Source organism: Zootoca vivipara, chromosome 5 (assembly GCF_963506605.1).
Source record: "Zootoca vivipara chromosome 5, rZooViv1.1, whole genome shotgun sequence".
NCBI classification, from domain to species: Eukaryota; Metazoa; Chordata; class Lepidosauria; order Squamata; family Lacertidae; genus Zootoca; species Zootoca vivipara.
Genome location: NC_083280.1, coordinates 10658962 through 10683619, shown reverse-complemented (window position 1 = coordinate 10683619; position 24658 = coordinate 10658962). Strand labels below are relative to the sequence as shown.

Sequence of the window (24658 nt, the reverse complement as noted above, 5' to 3'; positions counted from 1 at the left end):
CCATGCAAACCCCAAACTAGTATCTACTGTATATTCCTGCGTATAAGGCTACTTTTTAACCCAGGAAAATCTTCTCAAAAGTTGGGGGTCATCTTATACGCTGGGTTGTATTTCTTATACGGCGAGTATATCCCAAACTCTATATTTTAACTGGAAAAGTTGGGGTCGTCTTATACGCCCAGTCATTTAATACTCCGGAATATACGGTACACAGTGGTGGGCTGGTGGAGAACTAACAAATGGAGCAGCAGTAAACTGAAACTGACTCTCAGCAGGATGAAGGCTCAGTCAGTGAGTTAGTCAGTCACCTGTCCTGATATGTACTACTTACCTGTTCTGAGAAACAAGTTTGAGGATTACTCTCACACATTGTAAGTGGAGGCCTTAAGGACTTAGGAGCACTTTTTGCTGTGGTCATGCCTGGATAGGGATAGCTTAATTACAGTGGTCCCTATATTAGTACAGTGGTACCTCAGGTTAAGAACTTAATTCATTCTGGAGGTCCGTTCTTAACCTGAAATTGTTCTTAACCTGAGGTACTAGTTTAGCTAATGGGGCCTCCCGCTGCTGTGCAATTTCTGTTCTCATCCTGAAGCAAAGTTCTTAGCCCGAGGTACTATTTCTGGGTTAGCGGAGTCTGTAACCTAAAGTGTCTGTAGCCCGAAGTACCACTGTGACCTTAAAACTGGTTTATTTCAAGTAAACTGGTCCCAAGCCATTACGGGCTTTATATACTAGAAGCAGCACCTTGAAACTGGCCAAATGGGCAATAAGTTCAGATCTTTTAGCAGTGGTGTTGCATGCTGACAGGGTCTCACTTCTGTCAGTAACCATGCTCCAGCATTCTGCACTAACTGCAGCTTCCAGATCAAGTGCAAAGGAAGCACCACCTAGACAGTGTTGCAGCAATCCAGTCTCCAAGTCACCAGTGCCTGAACTGCTGGGCTCAAGTTCAGCATAGCTGTTTTACCAGACACAGCTGGTAAAAGGGTGCTTCTAGTCACTGAGGCTACCTGGTCCTCTAGTGACAAAGCTGGATCCAGAAGCACTCCCAAACTGGCTCCTTCAGAGAGAATGTAATCCCATCCAGGCAGTAGACTTGATTTCTCAAATCTGGGAACCACTCGTGCATAATGCCTCTGTCTTGCCAGGATTCATGCTCAGCTTATTATCCCTCGTCCATCCCACCACTGCATCCCTGCACTGGTCCAGGGCCCACACTGATTCAGATCCTGATTCAGATGTTACAGAGAATAGAGCTGAGTGTCGTCAGCATAATGACTGCACCTTGCCCCCAGAACGCCTAATTACCACTCCCAGTGGCTTCATGTTGATATTAAATGGTATTGAGGATAGAATAGTGCCCTGTGGCACCCCAGAGGGCAGGTTGGAATGCTTTTGTGTTTTGGGTACTTGGCTTCTTTGGGCTTACTGGCTTTGCAAACCTACCTGTGTAGGAATCATTGCCTTAAATGAGTATGAATTTAATGGAGAACTGATCTTATGCTGCTACATAGTTGGGAATATGTGTAGGTTTTGATTTGTTGTGCTTAAAATCATCTCAGGTTGAACAACTTCAGTTTTTACAGGACTACCAAATCTGAAGTTAACTTTAGTATTCTGCCATTATGGTTGCAACAGCTAATTGCCTTTGTCTTACTCATCCTCCTATGTTGTCTGCTCCCAAATAAAAGGCAGACTTGTATCTAGTTTAAGGCTGTTAAAACTCAATCACTGCTTTTTCTTTTTCATTAAGTAGTTATTCAGCAGTTTCAGTATCATGGGAATGCACAATTGTATGACTTGTGAAGGTGATCAGTATTGAATCTGGAAACATAGAAGATAGCAAACAACATATACCAAATGCTCTGAAAGCAATGTGGATGAAAGTTGTCTCAAAATGTAATCAGGGTATTTTTCAGTGCATCATAACATGTTGATTTTCAGCGGGTCTTTCAGTCTACATTGCAAAGCATTACTGCCCTGAGAGCGTTATGCACTCGAATCTTAGAACTAAAAGAGCTGTTTGCTTTTTTGAATATTGTTACAATAGAAATATGGGATGTAACTGTTAAAAAATACATTTTTTTAAAAAAAACCAAAACAGCGGACTTGCTTACATTTAGTATAACTGTCCATGCAGGAAGTGGAACAGCTGCGGATGGAGAGGCTCCAGATTGATGAGCAGCTACGTCAGATTGGCATGGGGTTCAGACCTTCATCTACCAGAGGTCCTGAAAAGGAAAAGGGTTATACCACAGACGAGAACATCCCTTCCTCTGTACAAGGCTCCAGATCCTATAGTGGAAGAGGTAGGGGACGGAGAGGCCCCAATTACACATCTGGCTATGGTAAGTTATGCTTAAAGATCAGTTTTGAAATTTGCAGGTTCAGTCACCTACCTGAAACTCTGGAAAGGCATTGCCAGTCAAGAGTAGACAGTGTAGGAATTTGCTTCAAATAGACTTTTATTACATACCAAATTTTGATCTGGAAGCTCATACAATTCTTCCCTTACAAGCATTTAAAAAATAATTTCACACAAGTGTTTAAAGAAGGAATAAAATAAACTTCTTATGTGGTAGATATGAAAGGTAGAGGGGGTGACCTTTCAGCCTAGGACCTCATACTCTCTAGCTCATTTCTCACATGTTTGGTGCTTCAAATCCAGAAGAATCTAGTTTTCACTTCTTAATTTTCTAATTTGGTTAGGTGCATTCAATAATGAACAATGTTTGCCTCCTAGGCGGCCCATTGTGAAATTTGGCCTGCCTTGTTTCTGTCAGCAGCAGTGAATAGTGTTCAATTAGCTTGATAGTCTAATTATTTCAATCAGTAATGGTGGTCTCAGGGTCCTATACTTCCATCTGTGAATTAAATTTGTCTCATGAAATTTCAACGTATGAAATGTTTGAGCCTTATGAAACTCAATGAAATCTTAAGAGTTTGGGGCCTAAAGTTCTCCTTCACTGGGTTAGGTTGGCCAATGGTCTAACCCAATATAAAACAGCTTCCTTTATTCCTCTGAGTCTCATCATCTGCAGTATGGGAAACCATAATGCTGCTTAACTGCCAGGGCTGTTGTGAGGAATACAGCTAGAAAATTATAAAAACGTAGTGGAGGCCAAGCTGTGAATGGTGGACATGCTGTGCTTTGAATTTTATTACCAGTGTTTGATAGCTTTTAAAAGATTTTGACACTTAAAGAAATCCAGAGTAGTCACTTAACTTTGAAATCAAGAGCATCAAAAATAAATGCGAACGTCAGAAATAGTCTTGTCTGGCAGCATACTTTCATACTTGTTTCTGCAAGCATTAACAAAAAATGGTATACAGAAGCCCAACTATAGCTGAAGGACCTGTAGTGTGTATCCAGGCTTATTGTCCACCCTGGTCTAAATTGATCAGATCTTTCAAATATATAATTTAGTGTTAGCTATGGGTGGCGCTGTGGGTTAAACCACAGAGCCTAGGGCTTGCCGATCAGAAGGTCGGTTGGTTCGAATCCCTGCGACGGGGTGAGCTTCCGTTACTTGGTCCCTGCTCCTGCCAACCTAGCAGTTCGAAAGCACGTCAAAGTGCAAATAGATAAATAGGTACCGCTCCGGCGAGAAGGTAAACGGTGTTTCCGTGCGCTGCTCTGGTTCGCCAGAAGCGGCTTAGTCATGCTGGCCACATGACCCGGAAGCTGTACGGCAGCTCCCTCGGCCAGTAAAGCGAGATGAGTGCTGCAACCCCAGAGTCGTCCGCGACTGGACCTAATGGTCAGGGGTCCCTTTACAGCAAAATAATGATCTCCTAACAAACAAATGGTTTGCCTGATAAGGTACTGTATAGCTGTTCCAATGAGTGCTTAATTTTACTTTACTTCATATGTGGTAATGTGATACGTAAATTCAGGTTTAGAGTGATGTTTTCATGCCAGGCTCCATATACATGTTTCTGCATTGCTTGTGAAAAGAGGTGGCAGCATGTTCAGAATCTTGGACCTCTGTATGCACTGTGGACAAAGTTTTCAGCAGCCAGCCCTTCGTGTTTCTGCTTGGTGGGGTGCTTGGGAATAATAGGCCTGTTTGGAAGTAGAGGCTTCAATTTTTGTTGTTTTTTATGCCACCACTTCAAGAGGACAGCCCAAGTTCTAATGGGAAATCCTGCCCTCCTCCTCGTTTACATGTTTTGATTTGAATTAGTAATATTGCAATTGTCCATTATATAATGGCATCATATTGTATGTTTCCATAGGAACATCTCTTTTATCCCTCCCTGCCATGTTGTTTCATAACTGAGCACTGTGGGCTATTAATAACCCAAGACCATCAGCAGTAGGGTTTTAGACTGACTGAAAGACATTTTGTGTTTGCAAGGTGTTCTTTATCTGTAACAGATTGAGATGTATGAATGTTACAAGAGTAAAAGTAGTAGTTGAGGTGTTCAGTTAGCTCTGCATCCTGTGGCAAATAGATAAATTACATGGAAATTGTGTTGAAGCTAGGGTGAAATGGAAGCATCCACAATTAAATACATAAGCCCCTTTCAGATCCACTCTGAAATGGTTCCCATTAGTGATCGTTTATGCTGTTTTGTGTATATGAATGAAGTTTTCTACTAATATTCAGTATTAGACTCTGCAGAAATAGGTTTACCTCACATGCTATGCATCCACCTTGGCATCTAGCTTGTGCTGCAGAGTTCAATTTCTCGTCTAATGTGTCAAGTCAGTTTTTTGGACTGAATTCTGTTACGTGTTTCAGACACTGGTGCAGAAGTGCCTGATGTTGTGCATTCTTCTGGGAACGGTACTTTTCTTCTTGTAGAGCAAACGTTTACCCCAAATGTTGTGCCTCAGAAAATTGCATGTATCTCAGCTTTCCTTGCTAGTGGCATTCTTCTGCTAAAATACAAAATTGTACTAGAACAGTACTTGATTATTACCTCTCCCTCTCATTTATTGTAAAGGAACAAATTCTGAGCTGTCTAATCCCTCTGAAACAGAATCGGAAAGGAAAGATGAACTGAGTGATTGGTCATTAGCAGGAGATGATGACAGGGAGAGTCGACACCAGCGTGACAGCAGAAGGCGTCCACCGGGGGGAAGAGGGCGCAGTGTTTCTGGAGGTCGTGGACGTGGTGGTCCCCGAGGTGGGAAGTCCTCTATAAGTTCTGGTATGTATTTGAGAGGCATATTTTGTGTGTTGTGATTGCACTGAACTACTTCCCTGTTTCTTGATAGTGGTTGATTTTTAATATTTTAAAGTTAAAATATGAGTTGAAAACTGTGTCAAATGAAAACGTGCTCTTACTCGTTTTGTCATTTCCTTTAAGTGCTGAAAGACCCAGACAGCAACCCTTACAGTTTACTTGATAACACAGAGTCTGACCAGACTGCAGACACAGACGCAAGTGAATCACACCACAGCACTAACCGGCGTAGGCGATCTCGTAGACGAAGAACTGATGAGGATGCTGTCTTAATGGATGGGATGACAGAATCAGACACAGCATCTGTTAATGAAAATGGCTTAGGTATGTAAATAGTCTTATCAGCTTTGTATAACTGTAAAAAATATAATAGTCACTCTTCATTTTCTTAACTAGCACTTTATTCTACACTTGTTTCCTTGTGGTTCAAAACTGTGTCCTCATCTGTTGCAGTATTAAAAGATTTTAGCTCTATATTGGACTGGAATCTTTTGGACCAAAAGGCTATGTAAGGCTGACTTTCATTTGATTGTTGTCTTAGAGATGCCTTCTGATGTCATATCTAGAGTTTTGCAACACTATCTCAGCTACCCTGTTACCATATATGCATCCAGTCCAATTTTAGCCTTAGTCCATAGTACAGTGGTACCTCAGGTTACAGACGCTTCGGGTTACAAACTCCGCTAACCAGGAAGTGGTTGCTCCAGGTTAAGAATGGAAATCGCGCGCCAGCAGGAGACCCCCATTAGTGAAAGCGTGCCTCAGGTTAAGAACCATTTCAGGTTAAGAACGGACCTCTGGAATGAATCAAGTTCTTAACCCGAGGTACCACTGTAATGGGATAGCAGGGTATACATTGAACTCATTCATAAGGCTTCATTCCATGTAGATATCTGCTATCGACTTGGTGGGAAAGTCAGAGGAGCCAGGCCTTAATTTCACATTTGTTTACTTCTCAAGAATTAGAGTCCCCTTTGCCTTCTCTAGGTCTTAAATGGTTTTATTGCTGAATTTGTTAAATGAACTTTGGGAAGAAGGAAATTGAGGCCAGGAGAAGACTCCCAATTTCTTGCTCCTCTAAGGCTGTGATTCAAAACATGCTTAAAAATAAGTAGGGCTTCTGTGTATGTGATTTCAGGTCTAGGGTTTATTTTCAGTGTCTAAGAATAGCCATTTACAGTTTAAGCAAATCACACCAAGGAAAAAAAATCTTTCTCATGAGATGGGGAATTAATTTCTTTAGCCAATGTTTAACTTTCAGTATCAACTTAGTGTGATAACAGCTTAAACAGAGTTGCAATTGCTTTTTTCAGTCCCCTGATGTGTAAAACATTTTTGCTCTACTTAGCCATTCTGAATATTTTTTCCTTTGAAAGTCTTGTGTGCTAAATAGCCAGGAGAAGAATTTGGTCACCGAGAAAGTTCATAGTAAAACTTTGCAATTGCAGATGATAGAGACAAAAAACCCCAGCGACGCAATCGTAGTCGCAGGCGTCGTTTCAGGGGTCAGGCAGAAGATAGACAGCCAGGTAACTCGAGTGGAGAGGTGAACCACCTCGGGTCACAAGCATGAAGGAATGCTCTGCGTTTGCTGTTTGTGTACCTTCTAAAATATATGTAAAGCTGTCTTTTGTAAATAATGATTGCTTAATACTAATCAAACTGCAGGGTGAGAAATTGTCAGTGGGGCATGTTCTAGTTTTTATAATAAAACTAATACTATTGCCTTTTATTTGGTGTACTTCCACTGTAAAAATGTGTATAGACTTTACTTAATCGCTGTTGAAATTAGAGGACAACTATAAATGAATGTCATAGGTGCAAGGGTATGTATGCCATGTTGCAAGTAACACTGTCAGACAGACTCTTCCTTTGGCCTTCTGGCATCTTTCCCTAACATACATAAAAGGTATGTTAGCCAAGTTCTAGTGCTGTAGCAAACCAGGATGCATGGAGCCTTCCTGTCCTTTGAATCAAACTTACATCTCTTGCTTTTAAGAACACCAGAAATCACAACTAAATTAAAACAAAAAATTGTTGCATGTTCATGCTTTGATAATTGTGGTTTGACAGATTTTTTAAAAAAATACATACTAACACCTTACATATTTTAAAGGTGTAAAATAACTTTCAGTATAATTCTAAGTGTTGCAACTGTAAATTCCTTGTTTGTTGTGCTATTTTTTTTATTTCCCCCCTAAAATGTAGTGTCTGTATTTCACTAAAGTAATTATTGGTGATTACTGTTGCGTTTGCTATATTATCCCCACACAACAGCTTAAACAAGCTATTGAACAACAGAGGCATACCACACACAATCCATCTGCAGCTTTTGTCAAATGATGGCATAAATTTGCTTCTGCAGAAGCATAGAATTGGAAAATACCAGAAAGGCATATAGAAGGGCTGTTGCTAAGTGGCAGAGCTCATGCTTTCCATACAAAAGGTCCCATTTTAGTCCCCAGCATAGAATCATAAAATTTTAGGGTTGGAAGGGACCATCTAGTCCAACATGCAGCGATCTCTTTGCCCAACGCTGGCCTCGAACCCACAACCCTGAGATTAAGAGTCATGCTCTACCGACTGAGCAATCCCAGGACCCAAGGTAGGGCTTCTCCAGGTAAGGCTGGGAAAGCCTCCTGTAAGAAACCCCAGAGAGCCATCGCCAGTCAGTATTGACAGTACTTAGCTAGAGGGACCAGCGTCTGACTCCGTATAAGGCAGCGTCATATGTTTATAGGCTTACATCACCTTCTAAAGATGAACTATTGTGAAAGCATACTGGATTAATCTTAAATTTTGGAAGAGCTAATGTCTGGTGGTCATTGTCACATGAAGCATCTTCAGAAACATGGCTATGTCTGCACTGTTAGGTTTTTCTTGCTACACGTTGTGCATGTAGATGTGCGATCCAGACTGCTGCATTGAACTGCACTGTGCTCTTCTCCCTCTCCAACATAATGGTTGTACATGGCAATCTAAAGGAACACCTATTCCCCTTATGTGGATAATTATAAGCAGAAGCAGATTGCTTAGATACAGTTCTGCAGCACTGTTAATGAAGACATTAACCCCCTTGGCGGACAGGAAACGTGAACCTGTTCTGAAGCTATAATTGCTGTGCACATTAGGTCCAGTCGTGACCGACTCTGGGGTTGCAGCGCTCATCTCGCTTTATTGGCCGAGGGAGCCGGCGTAAGCTTCCGGGTCATGTGGCCAGCATGACTAAGCCGCTTCTGGCGAACCATAGCAGTGCAAGGAAACGGCGCTTACCTTCCCATCGGAGCAGTACCTATTTATCTACTTGCACTTTGACGTGCTTTCGAACTGCTAGGTGGGCAGGAGCTGGGACTGAGCAACGGGAGCTCACCCCGTCATGGGGATTCGAACCACCAACCTTCTGATCGGCAAGTCCTAGGCTCTGTGGTTTAACCACAGAGCCACCCGCGTCCCAGTATACAGTACCAAATGATAAAACATTCAAAACATATGTAGACAGTTGGGGTTTAGAATCTCCCTTTTTCCCTCGCCCAGCAACCAATCCTGAAATCTTAGAAGTTTTGAGAAATGTATTGTGATATAAAAAACTTGTAAGGCATCTGCATAAATGGGCCCTGTTGTTTTGCAATCAATGGTGGCTGCTCAGTTCTTAAACATCAAGTAATTTAAGCAAAAATATATTTTTTCCTCCTCACAGTAACAGTTGCTGATTATATATCAAGAGCAGAATCTCAGAGTAGACAAAGAAACCTCCCAAGGGAAACACTGGCCAAAACCAAGAAAGAAATGGTAAGAAAAATTACAGGAAACAAAATGATAGTTAATAGAAATACGTGGTCTCTTCCTGTGTGTGTATAGAATAAATTACCACAAGGCAACTATTCATTGACACTACAACATCAGAGGAGCGTGACTACAAATGCTGTTAAATGTAGTTTCCCATCATCCTGGTGCTCAGATACACAATAGGGAAACACAATCTGGTAGCACTGGCATAGGTCCTTACATTGATCTACATAGCAATTTTATAGGAGCCTATGTCTGAATCCTTCCCATTAGTGCTGACTGCCAAACCGTTGTTAGTCTTTTGCCTCAAGTAGGCTGGGGTGGGGAAGGTGGCGGCATGTTAATATTTTACATAATAGGACAATTAAGGCGGGAGTACTTGGCTACATATCAGCCCTGCTGGGTCACACCAAAGGCCCATGTGATCCCAGCCTTCTGTTCTCACAGCAGCTAACCAGGTGGCTATGAGAAAGCCCATAAGCTGGACATAAGCCCAATAAACATAAATGTGTTCAATGAAGAAGGCTTATCCTATTCATATATTCTCCACCTATAAAAAATAATGGCGATTCATGCCCCCCTTTCCTCAGAGACAATTCATGTATGGAGTTAATTGTCACAAAATGGCTTACATAGCAAATGTTTTTAACAGGATTTTAAAATAAAATGATTTAATTATTTGAAAAGGTCAAGGAATTGACAAACAGAACACTGGAGGTAGAATATAGAGGTACCAGAAATGAAATGTATTTATATTTAAAACTTGCTTTTCTAGTAACATCTGAATTTGAGAGGAGGGAAAATAGTAGCTTATGTTGTGAATGATTCATGTCACAGTCTTGTCACTAAATTTTTAAATTTTATTTTCAGACAAAAGATGTGATTGAAGAAGTTGGCCTTTCTGAAAAGGCCATAAATGGCCCTGCAGTTATTTCTGAGACTGAGCCTTCAAAGTTGCAGCATAGTCCTGAAGAAAGGCCTAGTATTGTACAAGAAGATGGGAATAAACAGGACGAAGCTGTGCTGAATGGTGTTTCATAAACAGAGTTCCTAGTTTACAGTTCTTTTACATTTACATTTTACAATAGTGCTTGTATAAGCTTGCCAAAGATAGAATATGGATCGCGAGTCTTGACACCGCACTTTCAGTTCCTCCATTTTGGAAAACAGAACGGGGAGGGATCCTGAAGAAATCCAATGTTGAACATACCTTGACACCTACTGTGTTATAAATATCATCAGATGTGCCTTGAGAATAGTATATGTAACATTTAAATAAAAACAAATTGCTGGCTATAGGAAATGTTATTTTGTTTTCAAAATATGGCAGAGATGTGGGGGGATCCCTAACGTAACCTTCTTTGTGAAAGCATTAGCTGCTTTTGTTACATTTTTAATAATATGCAACCACTTCTTCACCTGAGGAAAACTAGAAAAAAAAAATGCAGTCTAAAATATTTTGCACTGAATTGTAATTTCTCCATTAGTTTAGTCTGGAAACTGGTCTGTTTTAATACATTGTTTTTTAAATGCTGTATGTAGTGGGGAAAATACTGCAGACCACTGGAATACATTTATTAAATTCTCAATCTGCAGGGATATTGGGCGACATTGGCAGTGACTGTTCTACATTGAGGCTTTGTTTGATTTATTTATTAAACTGTACAGTATTTAAAAATCAAACATAGCTTTAGTTAAAACACTTAAGCTGAATTAGTCATGTCCATTAAGACATAACCAGAACTACTGAAAAGATCAATTTCCAGAAAGTTTATTCTGTATAAACTACATACGTTAGTCCTTAGAGTATTTTTATTTTTGTTTTGGTTGTTTGATGTGCAATATGTTTTTGTATGCTGGTAGAAAAATAAATAAACTTTGATCTTCCACTGGTTGATCCTTAAGTACTTGCCACAGTCATGAATTTATTACAGCAATCTATTAAAGATTTAGAGTGATCTCTTTGTGACAAGGCTACTTACCACCTGTATGAGCTGAATGAGACAGGATGGCAGGAAATCAGTGACTAGGTTTGCCTTTATTCCGTAAAAGTTTCAATGCAGCCAGAGATCATTTTCCTGATCTAAATTGCCCCCTGCTGCATTTTACCCCAAGGAAAGTGGCAAACAGCTGCATTCAGGGGTAATTGCCATTAAGAAGGAAAGATTAAACCTTTTTTCCAGTGTCTCAAAACTGATAGTTTTTTCTTTTAAAATGTATTAAACCACTACGCAGGAGACCCACATGCAGATCCTCTGCCATGTTGTCTAGTTTGATATAAAATATAAAAGCAAAAAAATAGCTTTTCACATGCACTAGAGGTGCATTACAAGCCACTTATTTTGTGCACGTTAAGACAATTATCCCCAACTAAAAAAACTCTAGTAAGGTAGTAAGCTACATGAATTGGGTAACAGATTTAAATGTTACCCTACCCATGCAGATCCTTGTCCTTTACCTCTCATTCCTTTACTCTTGAGTAGAAATGGTTTTATTGATACCTTGGAGTGAGTGAACCTGAAATTGGCATGCTCCCTTGAGTATGTATACCAGGCATGTTCAAAGTCCGTTTTGGGGGCCTAATCTGGCCTGCCGGTTCCTGTGGCAGTTTTCTTTCCTGGGGTAAAGTCCTAAAAAAAGCTTAACTACTAACATAAGGTTAACAACCTGGTTGCTGCTTTGGTCGGCCCTCAATTTCATCAAATCTGGCCCTCTTTGAAAAAGGTTTGGATACCACCGATGTACACCATACCTACAAAATACACTTTCCTCCTCGGAAGTATCCTGGGCACCACTATTAAGGGTTGGTGGGAATTGTAACTGGGAGATAAATTACAGTGCCCAGAATTCTTTGAGGGGAAAATGTGCTTTCTTTGGAGACATGTAGCAGCCACGTACCACTGCCTTTCATGTTTTGTTTCCTTCAACTGACAAGGCTTATGCTATAAGTATTGCTATGGGTTAGTGGGGGAACAAAGAAGCTCTAGATTCCTGGGTGTCCCATTTCTTCTCTATATTCTTGGGTGCTGGGGTTTAATCAGAGCCTTGATAATTAAGGTAAGCTGACATGATGAGCTTGTTTTTCTGCCAGGCAGAGGGAGATGATGGCCCTGCTATTAGGTAAAGGTACCCCTGACCATTAGGTCCAGTCGCAGATGACTCTGGGGTTGCAGCGCTCATTTCGCTCTATAGGCCAAGGGAGCTGGCGTTTGTCCGCAGACAGCTTCCAGGTCATATGGCCAGCATGACTCAGCCACTTCTGGCGAACCAGAGCAGCACATGGAAACACCGTTTACCTTCCCGCAAACACCTATTTATCTACTTGCACTTTGACGTGCTTTCGAGCTGCTAGGTAGGCAGGAGCTGGGACCGAACAACAGGAGTTCACCCCATCTGGGGATTCGAACCACCGACCTTCTGATTGGCAAGCCTTAGGCTCTGTGGTTTAACCACAGAGCCACCCGCGTCCCGCCATTAATCCATTGCAAAAGCAGCCTACAAGACAAAAGACTAGGTAACTGAGGGGGAGGTTGCCAAGGCAATGTGGATATAATGTCACACAGAAAAATCATTTTACACAGGTTTTTTGTCAAGGTGATCTGGGAACGAGGGAGAGGAAATTAGAACTCCATGCAGAGGAGGCTGCACTGAAAGGAGGGGGGGGGGCATGAATGGCTATGGCTTTGGACCAAAACTTGCTGAAGCTATTACAGGAGTAATGTACCGTACATAATGCTCTGTACGCCCCTCCTGAAGGCTTCAAGTGTAAATGTGTGTGAATAAACCATATTTCTAAGACCCTGCAGCTTCTGCTGTGCCTTGATTCTCCCAACAAAAACCACTCTGGGTAAATGCCTGGAACCCCTGGATTCTTACTGCTTGGCAGAGAATGGTGGCATACTGCAATCATGTTTAAAACCTTGCCCTGTGAAAGCAAAGATCTTTTAGGGCTAGCCCAGTAACTACTGTTAACAGCACAACAGCAGGGGAACTTTGACTGTAAGCAAGACTGGATTCTCTGGTGTTACTACTCATGAGTTTGAACCTAGTAGCATAGGCTAAAATCTAGGAACCACACCATAATTGGCAAGAATAAGGTTCTTTGTATTGAACTACATGGTCACCTTTTTTAAAAAATGGAATTTGTAAACCTAGAATGTGGATACAGGCATGGTACTCTCTAGAAAAAAAAGTTTGTCGCTAATAGCTGAACAGGTAACTTTGCTTAGTTGTGGGATAGTAAATAACTCCAGAAGACTTGTCAGATTTTGATCTGGCTGCTTTATTTCTGCTCTTCCATTCTTCAGCATTCGCTGATGTTTCGGGATGTTCAAAGATGCAGATTTTGAGAGAAGGGATGACATTCTGGTTAAAGTTTTTCTTGATACTAAGACTGTTGAAACGTAATGGGGAACCAATGGCCCCACTAAGGATGTTCAACTCCAGTTCTCATCAGCCCCAGCCAGCATGATGTCCAACATATGGAAGGCCACAGGCTCCCCCATCCTTGCTTTCAAGGGTATACTGTGGGGAGGTCCCAATTCAGTCCTCATGCCTGGCAGCTGTTTTAAAAAAGGAGAGAGCCTCGACACACATCTGTTTCTGGTCAAGGCAAGTGTTTTACAGATGTAAGATTGTAACAAATTTATTGCTTTGAAACTTGCAATTATAAAAAGCTAGGAATTTCATGATGGGAATAAACCAGGTAGATGGTTTATAATAGGGCAATTTGTACAACTGTCCACACTTTATCAGGTAAATAAATTATTTCAAAACACTACATGATGAGACTTAAAAGGTGGTTCTGGGTTTTTTTTCTGCAATCCAGTCTTGGATGTTGGTGTTACCTTGCTAACTCATTACTCTCACCTGAATATAGATTCAGGTCTGTAAATATAAGCAAAAAGATGAATGATATGACCAATACTGGAGCAAACAGTCCCTCCTGGCGCATACGGTATTTTTAACGTCATCTTTTGTCAACAATAAGAATAAAATTTAAAAATAAAGCCATTGATCAGGTGGTGTGTTTTCATTTCTTAGCTTCACCATCCAATAAGTCTTTAGCTTCATTAATTTTGGCTGCAACATACGGAGACCCCCCTGGCAAAGAAAAAAAAGGATGTCATACGACAAAATGGATTATTTGTCCCAACCTTTTGATACATGCTGTACATCTATGTATGATGACAGGAATAAAAGCCATTTCAGGGTAATGGACATAGGGAGAACCTTCAGAATGACAAAATTATCCCATCAGAGGATGTGCTATTAGCATGATTCCATGATTCTATTAATATGATTCTATAGAGTTGTAAGGGAACCAGGGTCATCTAATCCAACATCCTGCAATGCAGGAATCTCTTGCCCAACCCTGAGATTAAGGGTCTTATGCTCTACTAATTGAGCTGCTCTATACACTCAAGCAAAGTACAGTACCTGAAAGAGGGCCTTTCCACACCTACCAGAAAACATAACATTTTCTCCTTAGCACAACATTTGAAGACTTCCCATGTGACTTTGCAGCATAGTCTCATACTAAGCGAACACTGAGAAATGTCAAAATTTATCTTATTTACCTTTATCAGGATGATTCAAGAGCATGATTCGTCTGTGAGCCTCTCTGATTTTTCCTTTATTAGCTGTAGGACTAGTAGTTAAAAAAAGAGAGATCAGTTCCAGGTATGTTCAAAACTAGCAACGTATAGATAATCTGTCATCAGGGATGGACTGCTGCTTTGACCTGTTGGCACTAACTTGGCCCACTTGTATCAGACATCAAAACATCACTATTAATGAGTTACACACAGCATTCTTGCAATGCAGCCCTAGGTAAAAAGTTGTATGCGCACTCAACAATATTTACAAAATTCCAGCAGCAGGCACTAAAAAGAAATGGTCTCTCCCATTTGATTATTTTGTGACTACATGAACACACAGATGAAATGTTTTCTCCCCTGCTTCTATTATTGATTCTTCTGCTGGTGTGTTACTCAAATAACTATTTTTTATTTATTTATTTATTTATTTATTTATTTGTAAAGGCACCAGTATTTATATAACGCTGTATCATAAAAATCTATCACAGAGGTTTATAATGATATAAAACCAGAACCAAACAATAACATCATAAAATGTTAAAAACAAGTTAAAAGCAAAGAAAGAAATTAAAGATAAACAGATCAAAGGGTGCGGGTATACCTGCATAGGCCTGGTGGAATGTGCAAGTTTTCAGAAGATGACTGCTGAATCTCTACTCGCAGAGTGTTCCACGAGACTGGGGCAATGACACTAAAGGCTCAATTTCTCATTTTCAAACAAGTCTCACGCTCGGGGAATGACCAGGATGCTTCTGCAGACTGGTAAGTTTCTTCTCTTCAACTAGACAAGCCCTACCTTTAACACAATGCCCAAAATGCTGGGGACCACTTATGCACCTCAGCCTAACTTTACTTTTGTGATGCTCAATGGCTTGGGGGAAATGAATTTGATGGACTCTGAAATTTCATATACCAAGCATACACCAGAGAAAGTCACCAAGAGTTGTTGTGCCCCTGCGTCTTTGAAAACCTGAAATTCTTTCTTACCTCACTCCTAATATTAAAGCAGCTTCCCGTTTGCTCATTTTGGGTTCAAATCCTCCTCTGTAGTAGGCACTGAAGGCCTAAAATAAGATGCATTTTTTAAAAATGAGCAAGATAACTGTGTGGCTAGCATCATTATTTGGTTGAATCACTAGGCGGTACTAGAAACAGTTACATCTAGTCAGCTACCTGTGGTTGTTCTGTTCTTTAAGAGAAATAATGACATTCTTGTCTAGCTTCCTGACTGGTGTGTGCAGTGCCTAGAGAGGCTCAGACCATTTTCTGTATTCGAGGCCCCTACCCATAATAATTTTTTTAATGACTTCAACCACACAAAACCAAAATACTCCCCACCTTAACTCAACAACCAAAAGCTGCTTCCTTACTTCAGTCCCGAGAAATAACAATGATGCACATGAGAATTTAATACACCAATTGAATAGGATAACATTGCACTGTGAGAACTCATCAGATCAACACAACCTACTTTTGAGTACACATTGGCAGGGCAGCAAAGCATTTTTAAAAATATGGTTTGTGGTGCAGGGCTCTTTTTAATGGGAAATTTAGAACTGCTCAGTGGTATGTGATTGTAATCTTTGTGCAAAGCAGTCACTGCTGTAACAGACCTGTGTGTTTTCCTTTTATGTGCACACATGCTTTTAAGACATTTTGAAGTCTACATAGAGTGGGAGAAAATCCTCAGAGACAGGACTTTGACAGCCCTAAAGCAGAGGAGTTTATGAATCAGCAGAGACATAACATGGAGCCTGGACTGATAAAGACTGCAGAAGCCTTGGCAGAAAAAGAAAGAAATGCAGTGCTGAGAGAAGAATTTGCAGCTCAATGTATCCACATTAAAGAAATGATTACAGAAGCATGGAAGGAACTTGATGTAAAAGTTTTGATATTTTGCGATATTAAGATTCTTGATACAGATTTTGATATAACTGCTTCAATATTAATTGTATTTAACCTTTAGGTAGAATACATCAATGAATGGTTCCTGTGTGCCTGCATTTTGCAACCCTCGTGCTCTCTAGGCCACAAACAAGAAATTCTATCTAACCTTGAAAGTGGCACAAATGACCATGAAGGATGTTTTCCTAAGTCTGTTTTGAGTAAACACTGGAGTGCAAATCCAGCATCTCTCCTTGAAGTCCTTTGACGTGTTTTGGGAACAGGGAAGTTAAGATAGGGGACTGGAATGTCAATAAACACTGCTGAAGACCTGGTTGCCAAGGAAACAGTTAAAAGTGCAACAATTGAGACCCAAATATTCTGGGCACCCCAAGGTAATTTTGGGTGACTTGATATCAGTATGGAGCCATGCATCCCATGACCTGTAACCTTTCTTGATGTACGTAGAAGGATGTTTAAAGATGTTTTGATGTTTTATGACCCTTTGTAGTCTGTGTTTGAAATCCCTATACAGTGGTACCTTGGTTCCGGAACGGCTTAGCCGCTGAACAAATCAGCTCCCGAACACTGCAAACATGGAACTGTTCCGGTTGGCAAACGTTTTCGGAAGCTGAACGTCCGACGCAGCTTCTGAGGTTTCCGATTGAGTGCAGGAAGCTCCTGCAGCCAATTGGAAGCTGTGTCTTGGTTTTCAAATGGTTTCGAGAGTTGAACGGACTCCCGGAACGAATTAAGTTTGAGAGCCAAGGTACCACTGTATAGGTTTAGCAGGGCTGTCCTATTGCAATAGTTTTAATAAACTGGATCCCTACAGGACACTGATATTGTTGTTATTCTCTTGGTTCCGTGTTTTATTTAAAGGTGTTCCCTCACCTGCATAAGAACAAGTGGTGTAGAAATAAATTCTTACCACAAATCAATGACTCCTCATAGATAAGGCAAATGCACTGCCAGAAAAATTAGGTGGAACTGTGGAAACTGTGTAAGCAGCAATGGATTTAAGCTTACTACATAAAATACTTTTTAAATTGCTTAAAGATAATATGGATATAAAATCAAAGCTGGAAGGTTTTCAAACAGACTTTAAAATGTTAACTTTTGTTCGAGGGGCTTCGCAGAAGGGGCAGAAAATAACCATATTGTGGACTTTAAAGTATAGTGACTAATATGTGCCTATTCCAAGAGGATACTGAAAGAGCCCACAGAGCTCTATCAGCTTGTTTGCATGTTTCAGCTCCTCCAAGAGGCACTGTTATATGCTTCCATAGATTTAAGAAAAAGGATGAGATCTGGAGAGCACTTAGGAATGTGCAAATATAACTGTTGAAAATCAATCCATTATGGCCCTCTGGGATCTATGTATCTCAGGACACCTTGGCGAAAAAAGGAGAGCATGTTCACAACTAGAACAATTTTGGAATTGGAAGGAAAATTTTAAAGAGATATGTCAGACTGAAGCTCAGACAATCCCAATAACCCCAGCATTAGCCTTAATTTATATACTTCAGATGTGGACCAATTAAGAAGTAAGGAATGAACTAAACTTAACAATTAATGAATATTGATTACTGGCATAATACAATCTGGGAAACAGCCGTAATGGAAAAGCTTCACAAAATTTGAAGGTGGCAAGGGGCGAAAAAAACCAAGTTAATTTTTACACTGTATGGTGTGATTTTATTAAATATACAAATGAAACAACACATGGATGAGAAATGCCTACAACATACATTACAATATGGCGTATAAGCAGGTACTACTCATTAGCTCACTCCTATTGCTCTGTGTTTTCCAAGTAGATTTACTGAAGAAGTCATTTTACTGGTTCACTGTAATCACCTCATTATTATGTACTGAAAAACAGTATGTTTAGTAAGGGCGTGGCCAAACTTGGCCCTGCAGCTGTTTTGGGACTACAATTCCCATCATCCCTGACCACTGGTCCTGTTAGCTAGGGATGGTGGGAGTTGTAGTCCCAAAACAGCTGGAGGGCCAAGTTTGGCCATGCCTGGTTTAGTATTTTACTCCCCTAGTGACCCATTTTTTGTTAGCTATGTCATGTTTCATTACTTATGTGTGTACAACATTGTAACAAGAAAACAAAAACAAAAGTATTAAAGAAACAACAACTAACATGGCTGCAAAAGAAAATTTAGTAAAGCAAACTCACAGATTTTGGCAGCGACTGAAGAGCTTGCTTTACTTGTGGTTCCATTATCTTCATTGCTTGTAGTGCATAACGACCTTGAAGAAAAGGAAGACTTACTAAGCCTTAGCAAGTGATCTGCATGTTCTGTTGGTGCAGCTGACCAGCACTAAAGAGTTGGGATGAGATTTTGTGCCTCCAAACAAGCTTTCTACTGGTGCAATAGGCTTAAGAGGGTGCAGAGGTGTAGCGATTTCTACTTGCTTCCAGCCTCTCTCCTCCTGCTGCTTCTTATTTCATTCTTCTTCCTGGGAACTCTATAGGAGTGCTGATGGCAACCACAGAACAAGCAGATCTGAAGCAGAACTTTCTCTACAGGCTTTGTACAGATACATGCCTGCAACTTGCATATTGAAAGGACGCAGTCCTGATTAGAAGGGGCAGCTGCCCACATATACAATGCACACACTACTTTTGAAGAGCCTAATATTTATCAAACCACAAACATAAGAATCTTTTACAGCTTCCTGGGTCAACCAGTTTGTTGCTCTTTTCCTATTTTTCCGTCTATTTTTCCATCCCCCTACAGTTAACTGAAATCAGCGGTGGGCTATGTGCACTGATTGGGTCATATACAGGTGACCAACAAATTATTCTATTGCTTTATAAGCCTTTCAGAACCCAAGCTTTTTTAAAAGAAAAAGAAAGAAAAGAAAAAAGTTCTAGTTCTCCTGGTTGTAGAGATAAACTTAAAAAAAAGGAATTACAATATATTGTAAAAAGTCACAGCCCCCTGAAAAGCCCAATTTAAGCTCTGAAAAAGTGTAATAACTTATACAGTATAAACAATATTGTTTAAGATTCATGATTTCACAAACAAGTCCAATATTTAATCATTAACCTATACCTGAGAAAGAGTATATTCCCTTGTGTTTACAAGTTCTAAGACTAAGCAGAAGGCAGTTCTCTGAAAATCTAATTTATGTCAGCCTTTGCCAGCCTGATTGTCAGGCTGGCTGGGGTTGATGTGAGTTATAGTCCAAAACATCTGAAGCGCACTAAGCTGGCAAAGACTTATCTATGCACTATGTTTAAGCAACACAGAGAAAACAAAGGTAGCTGTTATTCAGCTAGTATCCCCACTAGAACAGAGCTAGGGCACCTGTGATCCTCCATATGTTGTTGGACAACACCTCCCATCATCCTTGACCACTGGCCATGCTGGCTGGGACTGACTAGAGTCTCGATCAGCAACATCTGGGGAGCCATAGGTTCCCCATTTGTCCTAGATGATCACCAATGCTGCAGCAGCTTCGAAGGACAATTTAAAATCGTTATAATTTGGGATGACACTCTAGTGCCAGAATCAAGCACTTATAATATGATTTGGACCAGAGATTCTCAATTTGTAGGACAGAAGCCTCTAGGCCAGGCATCCCCAAACTGCGGCCCTCCAGATGTTTTGGCCTACAATTCCCATGATCCCTAGCTAACAGGACCAGTGGTCGGGGAAGATGGGAATTGTAGTCCAAAACATCTGGAGGGCCGAAGTTTGGGGATGCCTGCTCTAGGCTGATTAAGCTCTGCTACCTGAAGCAAGTGATGGACTGTTTGGGCAGAAACTCTGAAAACAATAGCTGGAGGAGGGAGTTAAGTTCCTGCAATTTATGTAAATCCTAAAACAGTCAGATGAGTTCTGTTCTCAGGCAGGAAAGTAAGAGGACAAGGAAATAAGCACACCTGGTGACCTGCTAATATATTATTTAATATTTGCCACAAGCCACAGATTTTAATGTACTGGAGTCAGATGTATGCTCTTGTGTGTGAGGTCAAAGACTCAGCAACAGTGATGCTACTTATCAATATACAATGCAATACTATTCAAAGCAGTCAGAAATAAAGCCTGCACACAAAATTCTGCATACAGAAATACAAACCTGCATATCCAGCTGCAGCTATTGTCAGACCAACTGCTATCATAGTACTAGCCTAAGAAAGGAGGGTGGGGAGAAGAAGAGGCAATATCAGAAAATGAAAAAAGCAGTAATTTCAGTGCATAAGTATTAATGCTATTGAGACTCTGTGGGCTTGGGAAATAAAGGGAGAGAAAACACCCGGAAAAATGATAAGATACCTGGGATGCAGACTGCTCCCACACTACAGAGAGCCTTAATTGGCAGCTTTCAACCCCTTCTAGCATTTGAAACCATAAACAGTATTCCGGCAACAACTATTCTTGGGCAAAGATATCGGTGCAGTTACTGAAACATGAATGACAGATATATTTACAGTCCCTCCCATCCACATTATTTAAGCAAGAGGAATCAGCACAATTCAAGGACACATCCTAACTAAGCTGAAGCAGTTTATGATCACTTCCCCCATAAACTGTGTGGCTAGTCAGGGGTGTGACCTGGGAAAGAGGGAGTACAGCAGGTTGGACTAAGGGGCCTGGTGAACTATATTCAGCTTCTGAGTCAGAGAGTCCCCCTCTTCTACAAGGAATGATCTATCTTGTACAGGAAAACAAACACATTAGCTGACAATTGAGAGTTCTCTATCCAATCATGTGGAAAACACTCCATCTCATGTTATGGTGACAACAGATGATTCACAGATGGGCAACTACTGTCAAAGAGGCCTATGCGGCTCAAGGGGTCTGGATCTGGCCCGCCAGCTGGATCCACTTCCTCAACCCTGTCCTAGAAGGTTTATGTTATAGGTCTAGTTCTATTGCTGGACTAAATGTCTATCATCTCTTAGTACAAGGTTTCTCAAACCTGGGTCTCCAGCTGATGTTGGGACTACAATTTCCATCATCCCTGACCACTGGTCCTGCTAGCTGGGGATGATAGGAGTTGTAATCCAACAACAGCTGGAGACCAAAGTTTGAGAAACACTGCTTTAGTGGCTAGGGCTCATGCGAACTGGGAGTCTGGGAATCTGGAAGGCCACTAGTTCCCTATCCCTGATCTAGCGTAGCTTCCTGTTTCCAGCTGTGACAAATCAAACACTCAAAGGCCAAAAGTTGTGGTTAAAACCATTAGTATGACTGGTCTGAAAAAGCAGTAACCAGCAGTTTTGGTCTCTCTCTCCCAACCCTAAATTGCATTGAAAAAAGAAATTCCAGTGACCTACCCTGTTTCCAAGAAAATAAGTCATACCCATAAAATAAGCTGTGACAAGATTTCTAAGCATTTGCGCAATATAAGCCATACCCCGAAAATAAGACATAGTGATAGGCGCAGTTCTGGAGGGCGCCAAGGAAGAGGTAAGGCTGGACACATCCCCTGAAAATAAGCCATAGTGTGTCTTCTTGAGGAAAAATAAATATAAGACAATGTCTTATTTTTGGGAAAACACGGTATGCCCCCATATACGTAGCCTTAGAGAACTACTCCCCTCCCTTAGACAGACACAAGCCCCTTCACATCTAGATTGATAAGAAATACCACAATCGGAGGAAAGATTTTTTTAGGGCAAGTCTTTACATGAAGATTTCTTTCAGTAGATACCAATTTCAAACAACACAATGTGGAAGGGAGCCAGCTTAGTATGTGTACAAGGATAAAAATGTTAGCGTTAGACAGCTTCTTAAAAAGCAGAGACATCACCTTGCCGACAAAGGTCCGTATAGTTAAAGCTATGGTTTTCCCAGTAGTGATGTATGGGAGTGAGAGCTGGACCATAAAGAAGGCTGATCGCCGAAGAATTGATGCTTTTGAATTATGGTGCTGGAGGGGACTCTTGAGAGTCCCATGGACTGCAAGAAGATCAAACCTCTCCATTCTGAAGGAAATCAGCCCCGAGTGCTCACTGGAAGGACAGATCGTGAAGCTGAGGCTCCAATACTTTGGCCACCTCACGAGAAGAGAAGACTCCCTGGAAAAGACCCTGATGTTGGGAAAGATTGAGGGCACAAGGAGAAGGGGACGGCAGAGGCGAGATGGTTGGATAGTGTTCTCGAAGCTACGAACATGAGTTTGACCAAGCTGTGGGAGCCAGTGAAAGACAGGAGTGCCTGGCGTGTACTAGTCCATGGGGTCACGAAGAGTCAGACACGACTGAGCAACTAAACAACAACAAGGTGCCAAAAGACTATTTCCTGGTTCAGACTCCAGACTAAGGCTGCAATCCTACGCACACTTTCTTGGAAGTGTCACTAAGCACAGATGGTGAGATTTACTTCTGAGTAAGCAAGCCCAGTGCTTACTTCCATGTATCATATTTTTTGTGCAGCACCCGTGCAGGCTCCCTGCTCCTACCCCTTCAAAATGAAAGCACCCACTCACGGCTGTTCAGATAAGACAGCCACCATTCCCTCTGCTCAACGAAGCATGGAGAGAGAGAGGGAGAGGGAGGGAAAAGGCTTCTTTTAGAAGAAAGGTAAATTGCAAGGGAAGAAAGGATGAATTGCAGCAAATCATAAGAACACCAGAAGAGTCTGGCTTCTGGATCAGACCAGTGGCCCATCCAGTCCGGCATACTGTTGTTAATTAAATTTGTACCGCCTGATATGGCAGCAGGTCTCAGGGCTCTGTTCTCACAGCGGCCAGCCAGATGGGAAAGCCACATGCAGGATCCAGGCACAAGAGCACTCTTCTCCCCTCCCTCCTGTGGTTTCCAGCAACTGGGGCATTTAGAAACATTTGCTGCCTTCAACTGCAAAGGGCAGAGCCAAGGTTGCCACCTGTCCCGTATAATACAGGATTGTCCTATATTTCAATGCCAAAATGCTACGTCCTGTATTGATAGAGTTTTATCCTGTACTGTACTTCATAGAATCGTAGAGTTGGAGGGGTCCCCAGGGTCATCTAGTCCAACCCCCTGCAATGCAGGTCCTCTCTCTCTCTCTCCCAAGTTAGGGATCCTCTCCAAATACATGAGTTTGAAAGGGTGTGTTGAAAGGTCATGTATTTAAGCTCTGGGTAGCCAAGCAGAGAGAGATTTTCAAATGCGCGCATGCGTGTGCGACGAATTCCAGAGGACCCATCCTGTGAGGTCGCAATGGGTTGCTTTGAGGTCACTTCAGGTGGAAAAACAAAACAAACCCCCCACGCCCTTTATTTTGCCAGAACAAAGGTGTCAACCCTATAGAGCACAGCCATAGCTGCCGGAAGTCCCTCTTCCCACCCCACCCCCGCGACCCCTCCCTGAGCCCAGGCAACCTCGCCCCACCCCCGCAACCCCCCGCCCCACCTCGTGCCGTTTCCTGAAAGGAGGGCCTGGACAGCGGGCGCGGCTCTCCCCGCACACTCACCATGGCTTCTGATGGGTATGGGGAGCAGCAGCAGCAACAGGAGGGGGGAGGGTTCGGTCACGCAGACACTGGCCAAGGGAAAGCTCAGTCCCGCGTCCCCACCCACCCCACCGACGCTTCCCCGCCACCGCGCCCCCTCCGCGCCCCCTGCCTGGCTGCTGGCAGGCAAGAAAGAAGGCGGGTAGGTTGCGCGGCCTCCTGCCGTAAAGCAGAGGGGAAAGCCTGGCGCGCGTGTCGCGAAACGCCAAAGGGCCCGCCTCCTCCTCCTCCCGCCCCGCCAGCGCCCCGCCGGAATTGGAACGGGCGGGGGAGGGGCGCGTGCCAGGCCAGGGAGCGCTTCGTGAGGGGGGTGAGGGCGGAAAATTTACCTCAGCGACAAGCTGAGGGGAAAGAGAATTAAAAAAAAAACCAAAACTGTTTCTGAGGCAAAAAAAATAAAATCCTTCCAGTAGCACCTTAGAGACCAACTAAGTTTCTAAGGACATAAGAAGGTAGAAATCTGGTTAGCTTGGCCAGCTTCAAGGTAGCCGTACCTTAATTTGCATAGTGCAGCTACCGGTATATTAATATTAATATTATCATTATCAATATTTAAATTAAGCTATTATTATTAGTGGAGCTTTATATTATTTATTAGTGGAGCTTTATTATTATTAATATCATTTTTATATTATTTTATTTATCATCATTATTAGTAGTATTTTGTATTTCTGTTTTTGTAATTTTTATGCATTGAACCACCCTGAGACTTTCAGATGAAGG

The 24658-nt window shown here is 41.8% G+C and overlaps 2 protein-coding genes across 5 annotated transcripts in view; one reads left to right on the top strand and one right to left on the bottom strand.

Annotated features, from left to right (window-relative positions):
* Nucleotides 1-10889, top strand: part of FXR1 (FMR1 autosomal homolog 1) — a 34908-nt gene extending 24019 nt beyond the window's left edge. For 2 of the 4 annotated variants that reach the window (XM_035132626.2, XM_035132625.2), the window contains 6 exons: nt 2144-2351; nt 4957-5163; nt 5323-5523; nt 6648-6728; nt 8897-8988; nt 9856-10889. In XM_035132626.2, coding sequence (XP_034988517.1) covers nt 2144-2351; nt 4957-5163; nt 5323-5523; nt 6648-6728; nt 8897-8988; nt 9856-10026 — 960 coding nt within the window. In that variant the 3' untranslated portion in view covers nt 10027-10889. The remainder of the gene's footprint in view (nt 1-2143; nt 2352-4956; nt 5164-5322; nt 5524-6647; nt 6729-8896; nt 8989-9855) is intronic. The other 2 variants (XM_035132627.2, XM_035132628.2) reach the window with 2 other exon arrangements.
* Nucleotides 10890-13618: 2729 nt separating this feature from the next.
* Nucleotides 13619-24059, bottom strand: DNAJC19 (DnaJ heat shock protein family (Hsp40) member C19). The gene is made up of 6 exons (XM_035133667.2): nt 23897-24059; nt 20574-20625; nt 18661-18734; nt 15573-15649; nt 14565-14635; nt 13619-14088 (listed from the first exon to the last, which is right to left on the bottom strand). The coding sequence occupies exons 1-6, from the start codon at nt 23897-23899 to the stop codon at nt 14018-14020; spliced, it is 348 nt and encodes a 115-aa protein (XP_034989558.1). The 5' UTR covers nt 23900-24059; the 3' UTR covers nt 13619-14017.
* Nucleotides 24060-24658: the final 599 nt, after the last annotated feature.

Bases quoted from the DNA above. Each gene is read 5' to 3' on its own strand.
- DNAJC19 (XM_035133667.2), bottom strand. The intron at 18,735-20,573 runs GTTTGTATTTCT...CTTTTCTTCAAG, and splicing joins AGCTGCAGCTGGATATGCAG to GTCGTTATGCACTACAAGCA. The intron at 14,636-15,572 runs GTAAGAAAGAAT...TTTAACTACTAG, and splicing joins GCTTTAATATTAGGAGTGAG to TCCTACAGCTAATAAAGGAA.